At 36.3% G+C, this 22515-nt stretch overlaps 1 protein-coding gene across 1 annotated transcript in view; it reads right to left on the minus strand.

Annotated features, from left to right (window-relative positions):
• The window catches only part of LOC111158554 (katanin catalytic subunit A1 like 1), a 74479-nt gene that overhangs the window by 11554 nt on the left and 40410 nt on the right, over positions 1-22515 (minus strand). Inside the window, exons 5-9 of the mRNA XM_022520654.1 lie at positions 16255-16382; positions 15524-15629; positions 10699-10857; positions 9205-9331; positions 6767-6901 (exon numbers count right to left, since the gene is read on the minus strand). Of these exons, the coding sequence (XP_022376362.1) occupies positions 6767-6901; positions 9205-9331; positions 10699-10857; positions 15524-15629; positions 16255-16382 (655 nt within the window). The remainder of the gene's footprint in view (positions 1-6766; positions 6902-9204; positions 9332-10698; positions 10858-15523; positions 15630-16254; positions 16383-22515) is intronic.

The raw sequence follows: 22515 nt of genomic DNA on the forward strand, positions 1-22515 counted from the left end.
ACTTGGCTGGGCCACAGTACCCATACATTTGGTCAAACATTATTCTAGATGTTTCTATAAGGATGTTTTTGTATGAGATTAATATTTAAATCCATAGACTCAGTAAAGCAGACAGCTCTCCATAATGTGGGAGGCCTCATCTGATCAGCTGAAGGCCAAAGCAGAACGAAAGCCAGATCTGCCCAGAACAAGAGGGAATTCTGCCCAAAGAGGGCCCTTGGACTTGCATTGTGACACCAATGCTTCCCTGGGTCTCCAGCCTGCCAGCCTACCCTGCAGCTTTTAGACCTGCCAGTCTCTGTAATTCCATGAGCTAATCCATTAAAATAAATCTGTCTCTATATACATGCTCTACGAGTTCTGTTTCTCTGGAGAACCCTGACTAATGCAGGGTCTGTCATGAAATTTTAGTCAATGTACAGGCTAGGCCTGTAGTCCTCCAAAAGTATATAACTCACGTAACAGGTAAGCTGGTTCCATTGGCTGCTAGTGGGAGACTTTCGTTTCTTCCCATCTGGGCTTCTCCATAGGCTATTTGTCCTCATGGTATGGCAGCTGGCTTCCTCAAAAGCATGTAATCTGAGAGAGGGACAGCCAGGCAGGAACTATCCTTTTTATGATTTAGCCTCAGAAGTCACTTATAGCATCATTCTCCCATATTCTATTCCTTAGAAACAAATCACTAAGTCCAGTACATTGTCAGGGGGGAGGAGAACTAAGCTCCAACTTTTGATGGGAAAAATCTCCAAGAATTACAGGAAAAGATAGACAAAACGGATAAAGAGCTGGGGAATCCCAGCAAAGCAACAGAAACTATATTAAATAGCCAAATGGAAATGCTAGATTTGCAAAATATGTTTGAAATGAAAAATACACTGGTTGAGATTAAAAGTAGATTAAGAAATGGCAGAAGAAAGTGTCAATGAACATGAAGATAAATGAACAGAAATTATCCAACCTGAAGAATTAGAAAAAAGACTGAAAAAAATGTAATAGAGTCCAGTGACCTGTGCAACAATATCAAAGTCCAACATACATGCAGGATAAATAAAAAAGGAAAATTTTACAGAGTACATCATAGTAAAATTGCTGAAAACAAAAAGATAAACAGAGTATCTTAACAACCATAGAGAGGGGGTGCCTGGGTGGCTCAGTCAGTTAACCATCCAACTCTTGATTTCAGCTTAGGTCATGATCTCAGGGTCATGAGATCAAGCCCCTCATTGGGCTCCGTGATGGCTGTGGAGTCTGCTTAAGATTCTCTCTCTCCTTCTCCCTCTGCCCCTCCCTGCCTAAAACAAAAACAAAAACAAAAACAAAAACAAAAAAACCCACAGAGGACAACCACTCAAGAAAATTCCAACCTACTTTCTATAAACATATACTACCACATGACCCAGTTATCTCACTCCTAGGTATTTATCCAGGAGAACTGAAAACATATGTTCACACAAAGAACTGAACATGAATGTTGACAGCAGATTTATAACAGTCCCAAAGAATGCCCCAAAGAAGAATGGGCTGCAAAGGGACACAAGAAATCATTTCAGGATGAAAGATATATCCTGCATTCTGATTGTGGTATGGTTTCATGGCTTGTATGTCAAAATCAGCAAATTTTAAGTGGATAAAGCTTACTATAGATAAATCATTTTTCAATGAAGTTGATTTTAAAAAAACAATAGCCAGAAAGGAAGAGATACATTACATACAATGGTGTGAATGACAGTGGACCTCACATCAGAAACCAGTGGAGGCCAGATGACAAAGTGACGTCTTTTTTTTTTTAAAGATTTTATTTATTTATTTGACAGACAGAGATCACAAGTAGGCAGAGAGGCAGGCAGAGGGAGAGAGGAGGAAGCAGGCTCCCTGCAGAGCAGAGAGCCCGATGTGGGGCTCGATCCCAGGACCCCGGGACCATGACCTGAGCCGAAGGCAGAGGCTTTAATCCACTGAGCCACCCAGGTGCCCCCAAAGTGACATCTTTATAAGTAATGAAAGAAAAAACAAAACAAAAAACTTTTTCTAAGCTGGATTTATTAAAAATATCCTTCAGAAAAAAAAAAAATATCCTTCAGAAATAAGGGTGAAAGAAAGACACTTCATATAACAAAAACTGAACTTGATGCTGGCAGATCTTAACTAGAAGAAATATTAAAGGAACTCTTCTGGAAAAATGGGAGATGAACCCAGATGGAAATCTGGACCTTAAGATAGAAAAACAGAGCAGTGCAGGTATTAAATATGTAGGCAAACAGAAAACACTACTTTTTTGTGCCCTCTTGGTTGAAGTTTAAACTGATAATTTAAATCTCATTATATTGTGGGATCTATATGAATGTAGGTATAAAACACATGACAAAACAGCACAAAGGCTTGGTGGGGGGAGGCAAACAGTTCTTACATTTTACATGAAATAGTACACTTTAAGTCAACTGTGAAAAGTTATAGATGCATACTGTTAATTCCTAGATCAACTGCTAAAAAAAAAAAGGGTATAAGTAAACATTCATTAAAGGAATTAAAGTGGATACTAAAAAATAGTGAATTATCAAAAGAAATTAGGAAAAGAGGTACAGAGAAACAAAAGGGAAAATAACAAGATGGCACATTTAAACACCCATATCAATGATTACATTGTATTTAAATGGACCAAATATGCCAATTAAAAAGAAGAAATAAACGGATAAATAGCCAGGCCCAATTATATGCTATCTACAAGAACTGCACTGCAAATGTAAGGACAGGGTGAAAACTCAAGGAAGAAAGCAGATATATCAAACAAACGATAAGCAAAAGAAAGATGGTGAGGCTATGGTAACATCAAAAGTAAACATCAAGTCAAAGGGTCTAACCAGAGATAAAGACATTTCATAATGGTAGAAGGACAAAGAAGATATACCAGTAACTGTTTATGTACCTAATGAACTTCAAAATGCATAAAGCAAACACTGACAGAATTAAAGCAAACAATAAACAAATTCACAATAATACTTGAAGAGTTTAGCAACCCACTCTCTGTAATTGGTTAAAAAAAAAAAACAGTAAAAAAATAAGTAAGAATCTAAAAGATTGGAACAATACTATCACACTAACTTGATCTGACCAACAACTATAGAATATTATAATCAACAAGTACAGAATAAACATGCACCAAAAAAGACTATATGCTGAAGAATAAATTCAATAAAACTTAAAAACTGACATTCTACAGAGTAGTCCTTGACTAGAATGGAATTAAGTTAGAAATAAAAAAAGGAAAATTAGATTTCTAATTGAAGAGTAAAGAAAATATGCTATAGCAAAATCTATGGGATAAAGCCAAGGCAGTGCATAAAGAGAAATTTACAGCTTTAGATGTTTATATTAAAAAAAAAAAAAAGCTTTAAAATCAATAGTATAAGCTTCTAACTTAGAAAAAGAAAAGATTACACTCAAAGTATAACAGAGAAATAATAAAAATAAGAGAAAAAAATGTCAATGAAATAGGCAACAGATGGGGCACCTGAGTGGCTCAGATGTTTAAGCATCTGCCTTCAGCTCAGGTCGTGATCCCAGGGTCCTGGGACTGAACTCCACATGGGGCTCCCTGCTCAGAGGAGAGCCTCTTTCTCCCTTGCCTTCTACTACTACCCCAGCTTGTGCTCTCTTGCTCTTTCAAATAATAAATAAAATCTTAAAAAAAAAAATAGGCAACAGAAAAATTACAAAGCAAAAAACTGGGTTTTTGAAAAGATTAATAATATTGATAAATCTCTAGCAAGATGATAAAGAATAATAGAGATAAAATACAAATGACCAATTTTAGGAATGAAAATGGAGGCATTACTGTAGATTCTATAGACAAGAAGAAAATAAGGTATGTAGATTTGTAGTATGTCAACTTAAGCTGTAATTTCACTTCCCAGCATTCACATTGCATAGCTCAGGTTCAGTGTGGACCACATGTCATTATGGGTGAAATCTGAACAGCAGAAATGAATCAACTCAGAAAGTTCAGCACATGAAGTGCATTTGCAGCTCAAGCATACTGTCACTGGCTTAGACTGCTAGTATGGAGAAGGTTCTGCCAGATTTCCTCTTTCAACTTTTTTGACTCCTTAGCCATGTGTATATTTAATGCTGTTATAATCGGACACCCCAATCCTCAAAGTTGGGAGTCTTAGAAGCCCAATATGGGTTCCAGTCTATTTTCATGGGGTTCCAACTCATCCCCACAGGTTAAATAATTTGTCCTTGTTTCCACCACTTCATCTTCTCTTCCTGATTGCCCTCACTATGGACTTCAGGCTCCAGAATCAGACAGGAAATCAACAGCCTCACATAAACCCTTTAGTCAGCTTGTACGTTTCTATTAGGTCAAATCCCAATTTGAAACTTAGAAGAAATGGACAAATTCTTTGAAAGACAAAGCTTACTTAAGGAAAAACAGAGTGGCACCTGGACAGTGCAGTTGGTTAAGTACCCAACTCTTAGTTTTGGCTCAGGTCCTGATGTCAGGGTCATGAAGCTGAACTCCACATCAGACTCTGCACTCAGCAGGGAGTCTGCTTGGGAGTTTCTGTCTCCCTCTGCCCCTCCTACCCCTGCTCTCTCTCTCTAAATCAAATAAATAAATATAAAAAAAAAAAAATAGGGGCGCCTTGGGTGGCTCAGTCGTTAAGTGTCTGCCTTTGGCTCAGGTCATGACCCCAGGGTCCTGGGATCGAGCCCTGCATCAGGTCCCTGCTCAGTGGGAAGCCTGCTTCTCTCTCTCCCACTCCCCACTCCACCTGCTTGTGTTCCCTCTCTCACTGTCTCTCTCTCTGCCAAATAAACAAATGAAAAATCTTGGGAAAAAAAAAAAAGAGGAAGAAAAAATAGATAACCTGATTAGATAGCCCTATACTTTCTTTTTTTAAATCAATGGAACAGAACAGAAAACTGAGAAATAGAACCCACACATACACAGCAAAATAATTTTCAACAAAGGTGCCAAAATAACTCAATGGAAAAAGAAAACTCCTTTTAACAAGTAGTGCTAGAATAACTCTTCCTCTCTCTCTACATATATATACGTGTATGTGTGTATATACATATATACATATATATGTGTATATATATATGGAAAAAAATGAAGTTCAATCTCCAATACTACATACACAAAATTACTTCAAGATGGATCATAGATTTAACCATAGTTTCTAAAAGAAAAACAGGAGAAAACCTTTGCCCTTTGGGGTAAGCAAAGATTTCCTAAGACACTAGAAGTGCTATACATAAAAGAAAAACTTGACAAAAGAACATCACCAAAATTAAAACTTTTGCTTATCAATAGACATCATAAAGAAAATTGAAAGGCAAACCAAACTGGAGGAAAATATTCACAATGCATGTACCTGATGAAGAATTATACAGCATTAATAAAACAACAAATAAACCAATTGAAAACTGAGCAAAGGACTTGAAAAGACACTGCACAAAAGATATACTAATGACCAAGAGGTACACAGAAAGGCACTCCACACCATCAGTCACCAGAGAAATGCAATTTAAAGACATAATGAGATAGTATTTCAGATTTAGTAGTATTGACTATACCAAATGTTGGCAAAGATATGAAAATACTGGAATTCTCATTTGTTTATGGTGAAAGTGTAAAATGGTACAACTACTTAGGAAAACAGTTTGGGTACCCGAGGACTCACCCATTCTATTCTATTAGCCATATTACCCAAAAGAATAGAAAACATTCATCCATAAAAAGATTTGTACAAGAATATTTATAGCTTCATTCATAATAGCCTCAAGCTAGAAATAACTCCAATGTCCATCAAAAAAGGAATAAATTGTGACATAATCCTACCAAGAATAAACTACCAATACATGTAACCATATGGATGAGTCTCAAAACATTATGCTGAGTGAAAGTAATAGACACACAAGAGTACACATGTTATGATTCCATTTACATGAAATTTAATAATAGGTAAAACTAATCTATGGTGATAAAAATCAGGAAAGGTAATACCTATTGAGGGTTTGAATTAACTGGTAGGAGGCACATAGAAACTTCCATGGGTCAGAATATCTTACATCTTGAGTAAGGTATTGATTAAAGAGGGGTATTCACTTGTCAAAACTCACCAAATTACACACTTATAGTTTATCCATTCAATTCCATGTATATTTTATTTCAATATGAAAAGAAAAGTAGTCACTTATGAAAAGTTCAAGTCATCGATAGGATGAAGTTATATTTTTCAAAGCAGCATATTTTTAAGAAAATCCCAAGAGATCTTTATTTTTAGTCACTTAAGATTTAATGAGGACTTTATGGGACACCTGGGTGGTTCAGCCGGTTAAGCGGCTGCCCTCAGCTCAGGTCATGATCCTAAGGTCCTGGGATCAGATCTCACATTGGGCTCCTTGCTCAGCAGGAAGCCTGCTTCTCCCTCGTCCTGCCACTTCCCCCTGGCTTTGCTCACTTTCTCATTAAAAAAAAAAAAAAAAAAAAAAAAAAATTTTAATGAGGACTTTGAATTTAAAAGTAAAACTTTGGATATCCTATCAAACTTATTAACATGAATACTGCTCTGAAATGTAAGGAACTTCAGTGGAGTACTACTGTGGCCTCTTTTTCCATCTACTACAAATTGTTCTGTGATGCTATAAACTTTAAGCAGAATGCCAAAGGATTAAAAACTTACAGAAACAGAAAAAGGTAACAGGAAGTAAAAGGAAAAACCCAACATTTAGATATAGTAAAAGGAAGGCATCATACCTGTTGGGAGAGGTATATATATCCTTTTTTCTAGTCTCCTTCTCAGAGCTTCATCAATGTCCCATGGGAAATTAGTAGCAGCCAATACCATAACCATTTTGGAAGGATCATCATTCTCTAAAGCTCCTCCAACTCCTATACACAATAAAGGGGAAAGAAGGCATTTTTCTTACAGTCCTTTATTCTCTCATTCAACAACATTTCTAAACATCTGCCAGAGGCTTTGTCATATGCTCAGTGATGAAAATAATGCAGTCCTTCTGACCTCTGTATGGTGGCAGAACCAGACACATCAATAGATGACTATAAAACAAGGAGGTAATAGAATTCATATAATCTATTACAGGAGTCTAATCCAGTAAGAAAAACCTTCTTTTTTCCTGTAAGAAAATGAGAGTATAGTTGCTCTGAAAAGAAAAGGCATGGGAGATCATGCTGTTTTATTCCTTTTTCAAATCATGAAGTCCCTCAAAAAATTTTTATTTTAGCTGTTAGTCTAATTTATTTTCTCAAGAAGGAAGAACAGAAGGTTCACATTTGCTAATGTACTCGCATGCAATCATAATATGGCAGGGCATACTGCAATAATTTTACCCTTCATACTTCTAAGTGACTTGGAAAAAATAAACAAAAAAATCTGAGAAAGAACCTAATAATCAGTCACTACTGAAAAGATCTTTTCTTTTTATATCAAACCAAATGCAAATACCTTGAGTCTACTTTTTCAGGATTAAAGTTTTAGAATAAAAAGTTTCAGGTTACACAGACGTGTACCCCTGGGGATAAAAATATATTATATGTTTATAAAAAATAAAATAAAAAAAAAATTGGAAACAGCAAAAAAAAAAAAAAAAAAGTTTCAGGTTACACAATGGGAACTCCAGAAAATGTGCAGTAACAAGAACAACAACAAACACATAAAAAACTCAAAAACTTTATTGCTAAGAGTTTCTAGTTGTGGCCTGGCTTAACGAGGTAGTGAATTTAAAGCAATCCAGTTCAATACCGTATTTCCTTGACAAATTATTACTACACTCCTGTTTCAGTCATTATCACCAAAAATCAAGCTATCCAATTAATAATCAACAGTCACAAACACCCCTTGATGAAATTCAGCTAAATTTATAGTCAGTGATATTTTTGAAACATCTAATGTGTTTCTCCTCTAGATCCCTCCCCCAAAGTATAACATAGTCACTTCTTTCTCTCATACTTTAGCAGAAACTAAAATGATAAACTCATGGAGGGCAAGGACTCATACTACTCTGTTTCACACATGCCTGCAGTGCCTGGCAATGTATACAACACACACAGTAAGTATTTAGTAAGTATCCACAGTTGCTGTAGAACCATAGCTATTTCCAAACAACACATTCTGGATTTTTTTTTTTTAAACACATTTTACATTTGCCACACAACTACCAGAGTAATAAACCTCTAAAGGCAGTTCTGACCCACCACTCTCTTCCTTCATTGCCATTTCTTTGTCTGAATAACTTCTACCAAAGTTTCAAAGCCCAACTCCGCTGTTTCCTTCCATGACTCCCTTAGTCTGGGTGGTACGTCTCCTCCTGTGTTTTCACCACACCTAGATTAGTTCTACCACACAATTTTAAAATGCATTATTGTTAAGTTGCCTGCTTCCCAACTAGATCAGTGGTTCTACTTTTTGGCTTCAGGATCTGTTTGTGCTCTTAAAAAAAAAAATTACTGAGCTCCCAAGAGCTTCTGTGTGTGTGGAATAATACATCTATCAATATTTACCATTAGAAATTAAAACTGAGAATTTTTAAATGTATTAATCCATTTTAAAGTAACAAATCTATTCTTTGTTAATATAACTAACATTTTATGAAAAATAACTACGATTCTCAAAATCAAAAAAACAAATTTAGTAAGAAGAGTGGCATCTTCTTACATTTGTAAATCTCCTTAATGTCTGACTCAACAGAGAACAGCTGGATTCTCCTATCTGCTGCTGCTTTCCATCTATTATGACATCCCAAATGTCTTCCAGCCTCTGAAACACTCCACTGTATTCTCGTGAGAGGCTGAGAGTGAAAAAGGGCAAATAATGTCTTGATTTTATCATGAAAATGGTTTAGCCTTCACAAACCTTTTAAAAGGGCCATAAAGACCCCTGGGGCCCTGGACCACATCTCTGAAACCTCTGCAGTCCTAGTAAGATCCTTACCGGCCATGACATTCCTTTTCTTTGTAACCTCGGAACCTGAAATGGCATGTGATTCATAACACACTTGCAGTAAATGCTATCCGAGTGCATGAGCAAACTGAACAAGCAGGTGGATGAACTAATGATTACAAATAAATTCAGGCTGCCTTCCAGTCCACTCACTGAGAATTTCCACAGTATGAATCGACCCAAAATTCACAAAGGAAATGTAACAGTTTGGGGACAGTAATTAAATATCAATTACCATCCATCTGAATGAGTAGTTCAGACTTGACTCTGCGACTTGCCTCATGTTCATCAGAGGTTCCTCTTCGACTACAGATAGAATCTATCTCATCGATGAAGATCGTGGTCGGCGCATAAAATCTAGCCTTTGTAAAAAAACATTTTAAAGCAACCATTCAATGAACTCATAAAATAATCTGAATTTTTTTTTTAAGATATTTTTTATTTATTAGAGAGAGAGAGGTCACAAGTAGGCAGAGAGGCAGGCAGAGAGAGAGGAGGAAGCAGACTCCCTGCTGAGCAGAGAGCCCGATGTGGGGCTCGATCCCAGGACCCTGGGATCATGACCCGAGCCGAAGGCAGAGGCTTTAACCCACTGAGCCACCCAGGTGCCCCATAATCTGAATTTTTTAATGCCATTTCCTCCTCCTAAAACAACGCTTTAAAAAAAAGAGCAGAAATTTCTTACTGCTTTATTGCCACCGTTTGGCTACTGACAGAGATTAAATCATTTATATCAGAAAATGGAAATTTCTAAAAATAAAAGTTAGATGGTTGGTGAAGGTGGGTGACAGAAACATGGGGATTCATAGTACTATTTTTGTACTAACTTTTGTGTTTGAAAATTTCCATAATATAAATCTTCTTAAAGATAAATTATCAATCTCCATCTTCAAATATATATTCTTAAATAACTACTGCAAGTCCCTTCCGAAAAAAGAACAAACTTTTATGACAGATCAACTTCTGATTTTTAAATTAAATATTAAAATATACTCTGCTCAACCAGCTCATTAGAAATCCAGAAATATCAGGAAGCCTGGGTGGCTGGCTCTATTGTTAAGCTTCTGGCTTAGGCTCAGGTCATGATCCCAGGGTCCTGGGATCAAACCCTGCATCGGGCTCCCTGCTCAGTGGGAAGCCTGCTTCACCCTCTCCCACTCCTCCTGCGTATGTTTCCTCTCTCACTGTGTCTCTATCAAATAAATAAATAAAATCTTAAAAAAAAAAAAAAAGAAAAGAAAAAGAAATCCAGAAAAATCAAACCACACACATTTCTAAAGTGTCTTCCACCCTTACTGGATAGGATGCCAAAGGGCTTTCTCTTACCTCAAAGAGAAAGATACACTGAAAACGCATCAACTACTCCACAAAACCCACCACCCCATACCTTACTCATGTGTCAAGATGGAACTGTTCAACTACATCTCCATTTGCCCTTTTAAAAACAGATTCCTGGGGCGCCTGGGTGGCTCAGTGGGTTAAGCCTCTGCCTTCAGCTCAGGTCATGGTCTCAGGGTCCTGGGATCATGCCTGCATTGGGCTTTCTGCTCAGCAGGGAGCCTGCTCCCCCCCCCCGCCCCCGCCTGCCTCTCTGCCTACTTGTGATCCCTCTCTGTCAAATAAATAAATAAAAATCTTTAAAAACAGACCCCCTAGACGAATGGATGTAAAAGGGGTATCATTTGCCTACACAATCAGTTCTTTGAAATCTGAAAATATCATCACTCACCATTTCAAACAACAGACGGACTAACTTCTCAGATTCACCTCTATATTTAGATGTCAGTGTAGAAGAGGAAACATTGAAGAATGTTGTGCCACATTCAGTGGCAACAGCTTTAGCTAGCATAGTCTTACCGGTGCCTGGGGGTCCAACCATCAGTACACCCTGAAATTTCAAAAGATGTATTAAATGTTTTAGCAGATTAAAATGCATTCTTATAAGGTATCATCAGCTATTGATGTACATAAAAATTTTCCCATCAAAAGATTAACTCAACTGTCACAGTAAAATCACAGTGTATTTGACATAAGTATCATTTCATAGATTTAAAAAAAAAATGACTGATTTCACAAAATGTCTCAAATCAGAGGCACTTAGAGGTGGGCTAACAAAAGGCCCAGGCAATAAGAAATCTTCTGATACATTGAGAAAGAACCTACCCGATTTTCTTAAAGTTGGAAGAACATAAGTATGTGTAGTCTTGAGCATGGCTTAACAGTGACGACTCTGTTTAAACATAATGAAAGTAAGATATTTTCTACCACATATTCCTTGACCTCCTAAGGGACAAAACCTGTCTTCCACAACACATAATACACAGTTTTAATCAAAAGTAGAGATCCGGGACGCCCAGGTGGCTCAGTTGGTTAAGCCGCTGCCTTCCACTCAGGTTATGATCCCAGGGTCCTGGGATGGAGTCCCACATCAGGCTCCTTGCTCGGCAGGGAGCCTGCTTCTCTCTCCCCCTCTGCCTGCTTGTGCGCTCGCGCGCACACTTTCTCTCTCTCTCTCTCTCTCTCTCTCTGACAAATAAATAAATAAAATCTTCCAAAAAAAAAAAAAAAAGGAGAGATCCACTTATTAGTTAATAAGGTAACTAAAATCCAGTGGCAATTCAAGCATAATCAATTCAGCTAGCATTTTATCAGCTTAATGTGCTAGACAATTAACAGTTCATATAAAATAGATACTGATGAAAGAACTACTAAACACAAACTAAAAACTAAATCTTAGTTACTTACCTTTGACAACATACAAAATTCTTCTGTAAAAATAAATCAATAAGGAGTAAAAGTTATTCAAGAACACCAATCCTCTGGTGTTGAAGACTACTGGATATTCAATACTCAGTATTTTCTTCTTCCAATGGAAATTCAAATACATAGTTAACACTACATTTCTTTTGTATATTGGTTGGTGATCTTTGAAAGAATTCTGTTCCATTTATTAATTTAGTTTAATAAGCTTCTGGGGATTTAAACTTTGAAAACTATGCACACATAAAGTTTCCAAATTCAGAAACTGTCCAAACCCTTTCCTAGTGTGAAAATTAAAGAAAGGAAAACGCCTTTAAAATAGAGCTGCGGGCGCCTGGGTGGCTCAGTGGGTTAAGCTGCTGCCTTCTGCTCAGGTCATGATCTCAGGGTCCTGGGATCGAGTCCCACATCGGGCTCTCTGCTCAGCAGGGAGCCTGCTTCCCTTCCTCTCTCTCTGCCTGCCTCTCTGCCTACTTGTGATCTCTCTCTGTCAAACAAATAAATAAAATCTTTAAAAAAAAAAAAATTAAAAAAAAATAAATAAATAAAATAGAGCTGCAAGGCCAGAAGGGGGAGCTCTTGAGCCCTACAACTCTTAGTCAATTGCAAACCCTACTGGAAGAGACCAGCCTTACAAGTCTACATACACTACATTAGATACTTTACCAGCCAGGCATGAGGAAGAAAGGTTTTTCTCCTCCCTGTGGCAACAATGAGAGAGTGTCAAAACCAATGGGAGACTGCCAAAACCCAGCCAATGAAAAATCACTACACTTTAGCCTTACACTTTACTCCAATAGATTTTTTCTTTTATTACATCCCTCCCAATTTCCCCTTTCCTCTATAAAAATGTTCTTCTCCTTTGCTCTCCAAACTTGCGTGTGGTTCTGCCATAGCCTGTGTGTCCCAAATTGCAATTCTCTGCTATTCCTAAATAAACCCATTTTTCGGTGATAAAATAACCAACAGCTTTATTCTTAAAGATAACACTAGGTATAGAATTCTGACACCTAGAAAGAGGATTTGAAACACTACTTATATAAAAAATTTTTTGCTTTCCAAGAAACTTGTAGCTGTGCATGAGATGGATATTTTGAAAACTGTACAAACAACTAATGGTATAAGCACAGCTATAGCAAAATTCATTATTTCTCTAATGTCCCTCTCAGTTCCTGTAATGTCTTTCATGTGGCCACCTCCAGTAAGAGTTAATTTCCAATATCTCCTCTATTTCCTGTATCTACTTCTCTACTGGCTCCTTCCCTCAGTATATAAACATACTTAAATCTGTCCTGTTTAAAAAAGAAAAAAATCCTTTGCTTGACCTTACAAACCCTTTAGCTACTATCTACTTCTTCCCTTCTCAGCCAATCTTCTTAAATGGTTCATGCTCACTGTTTTTTCTTTATGAGCTACAATCTGACTTCTGCCTCCACTAATTCACTAAAACGACCTAATTTACTAATCCAATGGTCAGTTTTCAACTTTTATCTTCTGTCCTTCTCTCTGACCTCTGATGGTGCTGATACCTGAGGTTCATTCCCTTCTTCCTGAAAGTCTTCACCTTCTATTAGTTCTAGGACACTATTCTTCCCTGACACTCCTCCTACTTATGACTCTATTCAGTGCCTTTCAGTTTTCCTCCTTCCCTGCCTCTATATTCTCAAAGCAACCAAGCTTCTTACTCTTTTTCCTTTATGGACCTCCCTGAACAATCTCATCCACACCCATATTATTATTTTAATTTAAATTCAAATTCTATCCTAAGCTCCAGAACTCTACTTCCAATTATTGCTGAGTATTTATCTAAATATATTTTGTTTCTATTTAAACCTGTTCATCTTCTCAATTTCCAGTATCAGTTCATACATAGTTCACAGTACTGTATAATAAAGAATTTGGCTGGTCTTTTCCCCCAGTTCCTGGGAGGTAGATTATAAATCCCTGGAATTTCCAAAGTGACAGGAGTGCTCTGTTGTTCACTTGAACCATGAATTTTATGCTGAGGTGACTCACGGTGGGCCCCTGTATAGTTTATGCTAATGAGATGATTCAAGATGGTAGCTGGCCTTCCTAGAAAAACCAACCATGGGATTAGAGGGCTAGGACCTTGAGCTGTACAATATCAACTAGACCTAGAGAAAGAAGGGAGACTGGAGACTGAGATACATGGGCAGTGATTCAATCAATCATGACTATGTGGTGAAACCTCAATAAAAGCCCTGGACACTGGAGCTGGAGTAAGCTTCCCTGTTAGCACTATTCTATGTACTGTCACACACCCACAGCATCCTAATTCTATGGGCAGAAAACAGAAGCTTCACTTTCAGCCTCCTTACAGATCTTACCCTATGCATTTCTTCCTTGGGCTAGTTCTGATTTGCCTCCTTTTGCTACATTAAACCTGTTATTCTAAGTGCAATGCTTTATTAAGTTCTGTGAGTCATTCCAAAAAATTATGAAACCTAAGGGGGTCCCCAAATTTATAGCCAGCTGGCCAGAAGTGAGGGTGACCTGGGGATGCCCAAGTTTGCATGTGGCATCTGAAAGGAGGGTAGTCCCACAGAAAAGTGCCTTCAATGTGTAAGGTTTGGCTCAGTTTGGGGTCACTGGTGTCAGAAGTAATTGCATACTCCTTCAATTCAAGACTGGAATTTGAGAGTCATACAACTTGTGCCCTCTCTCTATAAACATTCAGTCATAATGTTATCATTTACCTTTTAAACATCCCTCACAAATCCACCCATTTTTCATAATCAAATAGCAAATGCCTTTGTGCAGGTCCTGTTGTTCAGCTCGACTACTGCCGGCCAATGTGATTTTCTACATGTGCAAATCACCTTCCTGGTAAAGACTTACAGGGCTCATCATGATAGGGGGGTTACACCTACCTTGCTGTCTTAAAACTCCTATAAACAGCTATTTTAAGACTTTTTTTCTCTCTTTTAAGTATTGTTTTTATAAGTTATAATACAGAGGAAATGTACGGTAATATATTACCAAAATTAGGTAAATCTATACTAGTCTATAAAAGTGTTTAAGTTATAGAAGACAATCAAAATGCCATGAGTATTCCAAGCTATTTGTGTAAATATAAAATCTCTCCTCCTCTTTACTTTTAGGCATGTCAAAAGAGGAAGAGATCCTGAGAAGAGAAACAAACCTTCCTAGCTAATTCAGAAGGGCAGAGTAAGATCATGGTGTTACTTCACTCTACTGAGCAGACTAAAGGAAGCCTCTGCCTGTGACTGAGACCAAAAAAGTTCCAGGCAGTCACTGTTAGAAGGGTATTTTAATATGCTAAAATAAAAACAATGGATTTAGGAATAGCCCTGAGCAGGCTTTTTACTCTAAAGTAGAGGGCAGGTCTAAGAATAATACCAGCCTAAACAAAGTGATCAAAACAATTAATTAGTGAGAAATATGCCAACTCTCAGAAAGGTATTTATTTGATCAAATACTTATTCTATAAGACTATCTACTATTTAATTTGCTTGTTAACTTATTTGCAGAAACAGACATCTAGAAAATTTTTAAAGCTAATCCCTAGCCCAGCAAACCTGAGGGCAGTGACTTAACTGAAGACTGTAGTTTCAACATTCTGTTCCTCTGAGAAGCAACACACCTACAAATTCAATCCAACTACAAATTCAAATCCAGGTGTTAAGAGGGTACACAAACCTCCTCCAACCTTTACCAACTTGGTTAACAAACACATAAAGAAACCACGGTGCTGTCATTCATTATCACGCAAGCATCATCTTTAAACCTATTTTATTTTAGTAAATGCTCACCTTCCATGGCCGTCTAATCCCTTTGAAAAAGTCAGGCATCCACATAGGAAGAACAACAGCTTCTCTTAGCAACTTCTTAGCTTCTTCCAGATCTGCTATGTCATCCCTTTGCAAGAGAGCAAAGTTTCATGTTTATTCATGGACACCTTTGACTTATGGTCAATACTAATTTTTTAAATAATTTTTTATGAAATTAGTATATTAAGAACATTATTTTAATTAATATTGCATAAAATGACCAGTGAAAACATACTGTAGTTATTAATTAGGACATGCTTGCTTGTTTTTAAGATTTTATTCATCAGCGAGAGAGAGCACAAGTAGGGAGAGCAGCAGTCAGAGCCGGCAAAGGCCAGTAAACGGGAGAAGCAGGCTCCCTGCTGAGCAAGGAGCCCCAGTATAGGACTCGATCCCAGGTCATGACCTGAGCTGAGCCCCAATATAGGACTCGATCCCAGGACATGACCTGAGCTGAAGGCAGACACTGAGCCATCCAGGCGTCTCTAATTAGGACATGTTATTGAATTAAAAACCTTTGTCAGTTATGTCAACATCAAGTTAACATGTAAAATGACTTGGTTAGCTTTTGAAAGAAGAACTGTCCTGTCAATTCTACACATGCATTTATTATGGATGAAGGCACAGTCATGGATAATAAGAAAAGACTGACATTAGGCCAAACAATAACTTGTTTTCTCTGCTGCTTTAATTCAAGAACTTAAAAGACTTACCAATGAATGCTAGGATTCCTGGATACAATGTCTCTCTCTAGAGCTTCCACCAGATCCTTATCGTACCCAGCACCATCAAATTTAGGAATTTCACCATCGCTCGCACCATCTTGCATATTCTTCCTTCCCTGGAGACAGATATAAAAAAAGTACTGGTTAATAAGAAGATAATTTTAATTAACATCATTGAGCTTTCAAGATATTAAAATGTAATAATTTCAAAGTAACTTTTCATTATTTTAAGATACTGTTTTGTGATTACCCAAATGCCATAACTGTTTATTTCATCAGAAACAGATGAACTTTATTACACACTTCTTTACATTTATATCCTTGGGGGTACAATTTCAAGTAAAACTAAAATGATCCTTGCTAGATACTTCTTAGTTTGTGGATGTGGGGAATTTCCAGTGCCACCAAAGAATATACAAAATATTAATGGAGAGGAAGAAACAACATTAACTTACTGAGAACCTACTACATGGCAATAAATCACAAATATATTATCTCATTTAATACTCACAACAAGGTAGTTATTATTATCCTTATTTTTTACAAATAAGGAACTGGAACTCAGGTAAAATACCCTAATCAAGTTTAAAATTATTAAATGTCAGAGTAGAGATTTTAATGCAGCTCTTTCTGACTCCTCGAACATAGGCCCTTTGCACAACATCAGACCACCTCACGCCTGAGTCAGCTTAAAGCTTAATAAGAGCTTTACAAACTATGAATCCTATGAAACTATGAAAGCCAAGAAAGAGGCTACAGATTAGGAAAGCCTTGGGACTCTGATCTGCATCTTACAAAGCCTTTTTTCCCTGTTACTCTTAGCACCTCCCAGGATTTCCTCCCAGTAAAGTCCTTGGACCACATCACAAAGTCACAGTAACGATAATGGTAAAAGGACCTTTTTAAGCAGTATTATTAAGACCACTAAAGCAATATACTTTACCCCAAATTCTTTATTTAATAATATGGTGGCTTTAAAAAAGAATTACATGCTCTGGTTTCTGTGGGGTTCTGCCAAGATTTACTCAGCTTTGAAGAGCTTTAAATGAAATGCACTCAGTTGCTAGAGATAGTTCAACCACGGGACAGAGCCAAATACCCTTCTAGAGCTTCAGCCCCATAGTTACTGTCTAATACAAAAATGAAAGGGAAAGTGGTCAAAAAATGTGTGAATTTCCTAAGCTTAAATCTGAAGAGAGAACAGAATGAACCTCTCCTACCACACTTCATCTGAGATTAAGCATAAGCTTGATCATAAGTGCTGACAGGGGACTAAATGGCTCCCCTTGGGCAAATGCTTGAGTTCATTAAGCCACTAGGTAAATGACCAAACAGTACTCTTGGTGACTTAACCCGAAAAACAAATAATTTACTGTTTCTGGGTAGCACAGTGACAATATTAAGCTAAATTTTCATAAAGATTCTTATATTTCAGATGATAGATACCAATATTGACACTATAAAGAGTATATTTGTGGCATACTTAACACGACAAACATAATATCTACATATTTAAAATAAGCTCAGCCTAGAATCACACTTTAGGACACAGGTAGGACACAGGTAGGACAAGGCTACGAAGTCACATTGAAACAAATCAGGTAGGACAAGGCTACGAAGTCACATTGAAACAAATCACTGGCAATTCCCTGTAATCATTTTAAAAACTCTTCTAGAAGTAAATCAACTAAAGAATGCAACAGAAACTGATATATCTGGGACTTATTAACATGCCATGATAGGACAGTCATTGTAATTTGAGACTTTAAAAATTGTTAAAAAAATATAAGCAGACATCCATTTTAGTATGAATTCCCAAGTGGTAGGGAAGACATGATAAACACTGGCAAGGGAAAGAAAAAGCTGTACAATTACCTCAATGTAGTAAGAACCAGAGGATTTAAGAATAATTATGTGAGCATCTGTCTAATACATTTCATTGTGTTAGGTTTTATCAGTGAATGAAAATACACTATCTGCCCTCACTGAGCATCTAGTCTAGCAGGGGAAACAAGTAACATGTAAACAAAACAAAAACACACGTAAACTGTTAAATGCTGTGAAAACACTGAGTGGTCCATGCAGCTAAGAACTGAACAAATAAAACAGACTGGAGAGACAGGCAGAGGCCAGCTCACCCAGGCCCCTATGGGCCACAGTGGGGAGTCTGGATTTTATTCTAAATGTATCGTGAAAATATCTGAAATATGTTAAATAGGGAATAACAGGATCTGATTTAAATCTTTAAATGACCCTTCTACCTACCATGTGGAAAAAAGATGGAATAGAAACAGAAGCAGAGAAAGAAAAACCTGTGTTACAGTACTCAAGGTCAAGCCTTTCAATACACAGAAGAGGAAATGTGGGGTAAGCCAGTCAAATGACTTGCCCTAGAATCCAAAGTTTATCAAAGGTAGAGATGAGATTTGAGTACAAATTAAGTACTCCAAAAACGATTCTAGGAACTCTTCCAAGTCAAAATGGTGAGGTTATTAAAAAACAAATTTAGATAAACTAAAAATAAGTAATTTGGTGACACTGGGAAATCAATAAAATGGGTGATCATTATCTTTCGTAACAAATACTCAAATAAACTAGAACAGGGATAACAAATACAGGTAATCGTGGTTTCAGTTAATGAGCTAGATTAACTGTAATACCTAAAAGAGACTTAGTTTTCAAGCAATAAAGATAACCTCACTCAAGATTATTACCTGAACAATTTCTAGTAATAATAATAATGATAGCTACAATAACACTGAAATGATCTTAGAAAAAAATCTTTGCTTAGATTTTCACATTAATTGACAAAGGTCAATGTAGCAAGAATTTGATATTTAGCATGAAGTCTAACAGACCTTTTTCCTCATTAAAGCAAATATTTTAGCATCTTTTTACTAACATCTAAATTACCCTTAACAAGAAAGGTTTATTAATCATCTTTCATTAGTATTGGCTAATAATACAATGTGAAAAAAAAATGAGGCTAAAATTAGTGACTAACACATTATATAAAGTCAATTAATGACACAATTTGGCCTAAAGCGCAAATAATGGTTTTTACATTTTACTGCATGTCTTCTCACATTGGCAGATTAAGTAGAAGACAGTCAGTTACTAGCTCTGGGTCTTGCATTTCAAGTGACAAATGAATTGCAACCAAAAAGAATATCCAGGCAATGAAAAATTCAAAAACCACATCATATAGAGGAGGATAAGGGACACTAGAGACTTCTAATGGAGCCACATGACAAACTGACCTATTTACCTCTACTTCCTCTAGTAGTTCTTTCAAAAGAAAGAACCAGGACCAATTGAAAGTAACAAAAGATATAAATTTCAGATCAGCAAAATAATTTTCTAACAATGAGTTCTAACAAAGGGATCATTGCTCTTATTAGGTTGTGACTACCCAACATCAGAATTACTAATTAGTAATTAAAAACAAAAAACAAAAAAACAAAACAAAAACACTGGCCCACAATCACAGGGATATCCAAGCTCATCTCAACTCTGATAGTTTGAAATGGGTCACAGAAATATTTGTATCACAGAAATCAGCTGATACTACAAATCAGGGCTTGATTTATTATTTTACTAATGGTCTAGACTTAAGAAAATAATGGGGAAAACATTAATAAAAGTATGCCATTTCTACAGCTGTTACATTGTAAACAGCATAAAAATTAATGAAATATTTTTCCATTATTTGAAAACTATTAACTACTTCATCAAAGTTGCCCAAATAGTCGGTGAATGAGTAACTACCAACAGGCATTTCTACTGTTTTACTTTCATCTTACTCATTAACAGAAAAAAAAAAATACCAACCAACATTCATGTCAGAACTACATTTTTATTCATTTGTTAACTGCAACCATAGGTTGGCTACAGATAAAAAGAGCTGAGCAAAAGTCAGCAAAGGCATCCTGTGAGAGTCCATTCACTCTACAGAATTTACAGTAAAGAATACTATATATTTAATTATTTGTAAATTATGTGCTACACATCCTTTATATCAGATTTATAATAAATGTGTGAATGTGTATATACATACTTTTTTTCAGAAAACTAGTTATTGAACATTTAACAATACACTATTAATTAGATGATCATTGTTCATCAAATAGACCCCATAAGACAGTATCCATTTCTTCATAAGAAAAAGAAAAATTTTTCTGAAGTCACTGTTCATTTGTATAATCACTTATCAACAGTTCTCAATCCAGTTTACAACATCTCTTCACATCAGACATCCCTAGACTTAACTCAGTGATTTCTCCTGTCCTTATATATATATATTTTTTACACCTATGAAGTTAAGCGGTTTGAATACAGCAGGAACTTTCAAACATTTGACCATGACACAAAATAATAAATTCACTTGAGATGAGCTACTATATACTAATATGATTAAGTTTTTTATATATATTCATATAACTCAGTATTTTTTTTCTCAAAATAACAGCGTCCTTACTATCACTAGAGCATTCTGAATTTTCTAGTCTCTCTTTTTTTTTAAGCTGGTTGCAATACACAAAACTAATTTTTAAAACACAACGGGGACTACAGTATCTCTGAGGAGCCTGCCAATACAAGGTTCTCATTTTCAAATTATTATTCAAAGGCCATGGATATCTAGCAGTTTTACCTAAACCCCCTCAAACCCTATCACAGCCTTCAGTGAATTTTAAGGACACTAGTATTCTAATGGGCATTTGAGTGCTTACAACAATAATAACTGAACCAAGTACACTTTTCAAAATCTAATAAACTTTGCATGAGTTTGTTTTTCTAAATTGTAGTCCCTTTTGTGTCCAGAGTGACTCAGAAAACATCTTTTATCTTCAAACAACTGCAGACTTGGGTTTTTTTTTTTTTTTTTTTTCTCAAATAAAGGACTTACTTTCCAGTGACATTCTCAGTACTTAGATGTCTACGAAAGAATAAAAGTTAGAAAATTACTTGGAACTTTTTAAGAGACAATTTGAAATCTCCAGAAAAATGTGACATTCAACAAATGCTGCCTCGTTGCTTTGTTCTTTGCTTACGTATCACTCAACATTTAGTTAATTGTTCTGGGACTCCTTTCTAATCCAATCCATATTTTTAATCTAGTTTGGCAGGGATAACTACATAATATGAAAAAAAAAAACTAAAATAAAGAGAGAAAAGATCTGCGCACAAATTCAAATTCCATTCCAAGCTCCATCCCTTACTCTCTGACCTTGGGCCAGGTACTTCAGCTCTCTACCTCAGTTTCTTCATTTATAAGATGACTACCTACTTCATGGGACTGTTCCCAAATTACCATCTAATCACTCCGAATGGTGCTTAGCAGGGAAGCATCCAATAAACCATGACCAAGATTATTCTATTATTATTCTATGTTAAATTAAAGTAAAGACTAAAAGTTCCCCACCCTGTTCTAAAATTCACCTAAAAGCTACTAGCAGAATAAGGGCTGAATTTCAGCCCCTACTTTATGCTTTAAAATGCAAACCAAGGTCAGCTGACAAAAATGAAGAACAAGGGAAGAAACAAAGATGACACATAAGATAGAGATTTTTAAGTATCTATTCGGTGGGTTTTGATAATGGTAGAAAACCAGTTCAATTTCACCAGCAGGAATCATTCATTCATTCATTCATTAGTGCCCCCTCACGAATCCCAACAAGTATCAGAGATGGAATCACTCACTGTTTTATGGTATAATAGTTCTGGTAAATTAAAAAAAAAAAAAAAAAAAAGTAGAATCTATCAAAACAAGTAGAATCTACCTTTGAATCTAGCTCACGAATAGAAATACTCAAAAAACACCACTTTTATTCTACCACAGATTAAATATGCACAAGGCCTAGGAAGGTGGTCTATGCAGAGTCCTGATCTAATGACTGGAATTATACAGGGTAAAAATATTCAAACATAGTGTCTAATTTTGGATAACAACTTGCTATTAGTGTTGTTATATTTTCATTATAAACGTCATGGCATCAACATGAGGACATATCCTGAACCTCTGGCTAGGAAAATTTAAAACTTCTTGGTGGAAATTCAATAATTATCATCATTCATATATGATGATCACAATGAAAATGGGAAATGCTATCATTAAACATCTAATTTTGTCTTTTCACTAAAATTAAGGCTGGTCATCCCGGCTGGCTCCCTCCTCTGTAAGATTATCTAAAGTCCATTTTAAGGGCAGGACAGAATTTCCACCTAGCACTATGTTCATTCACCTATCAA

This window comes from Enhydra lutris, unplaced genomic scaffold, assembly GCF_002288905.1.
Source record: "Enhydra lutris kenyoni isolate GAN:26980312 unplaced genomic scaffold, ASM228890v2 scaffoldscaffold60, whole genome shotgun sequence".
Lineage (NCBI taxonomy): Eukaryota > Metazoa > Chordata > Mammalia > Carnivora > Mustelidae > Enhydra > Enhydra lutris.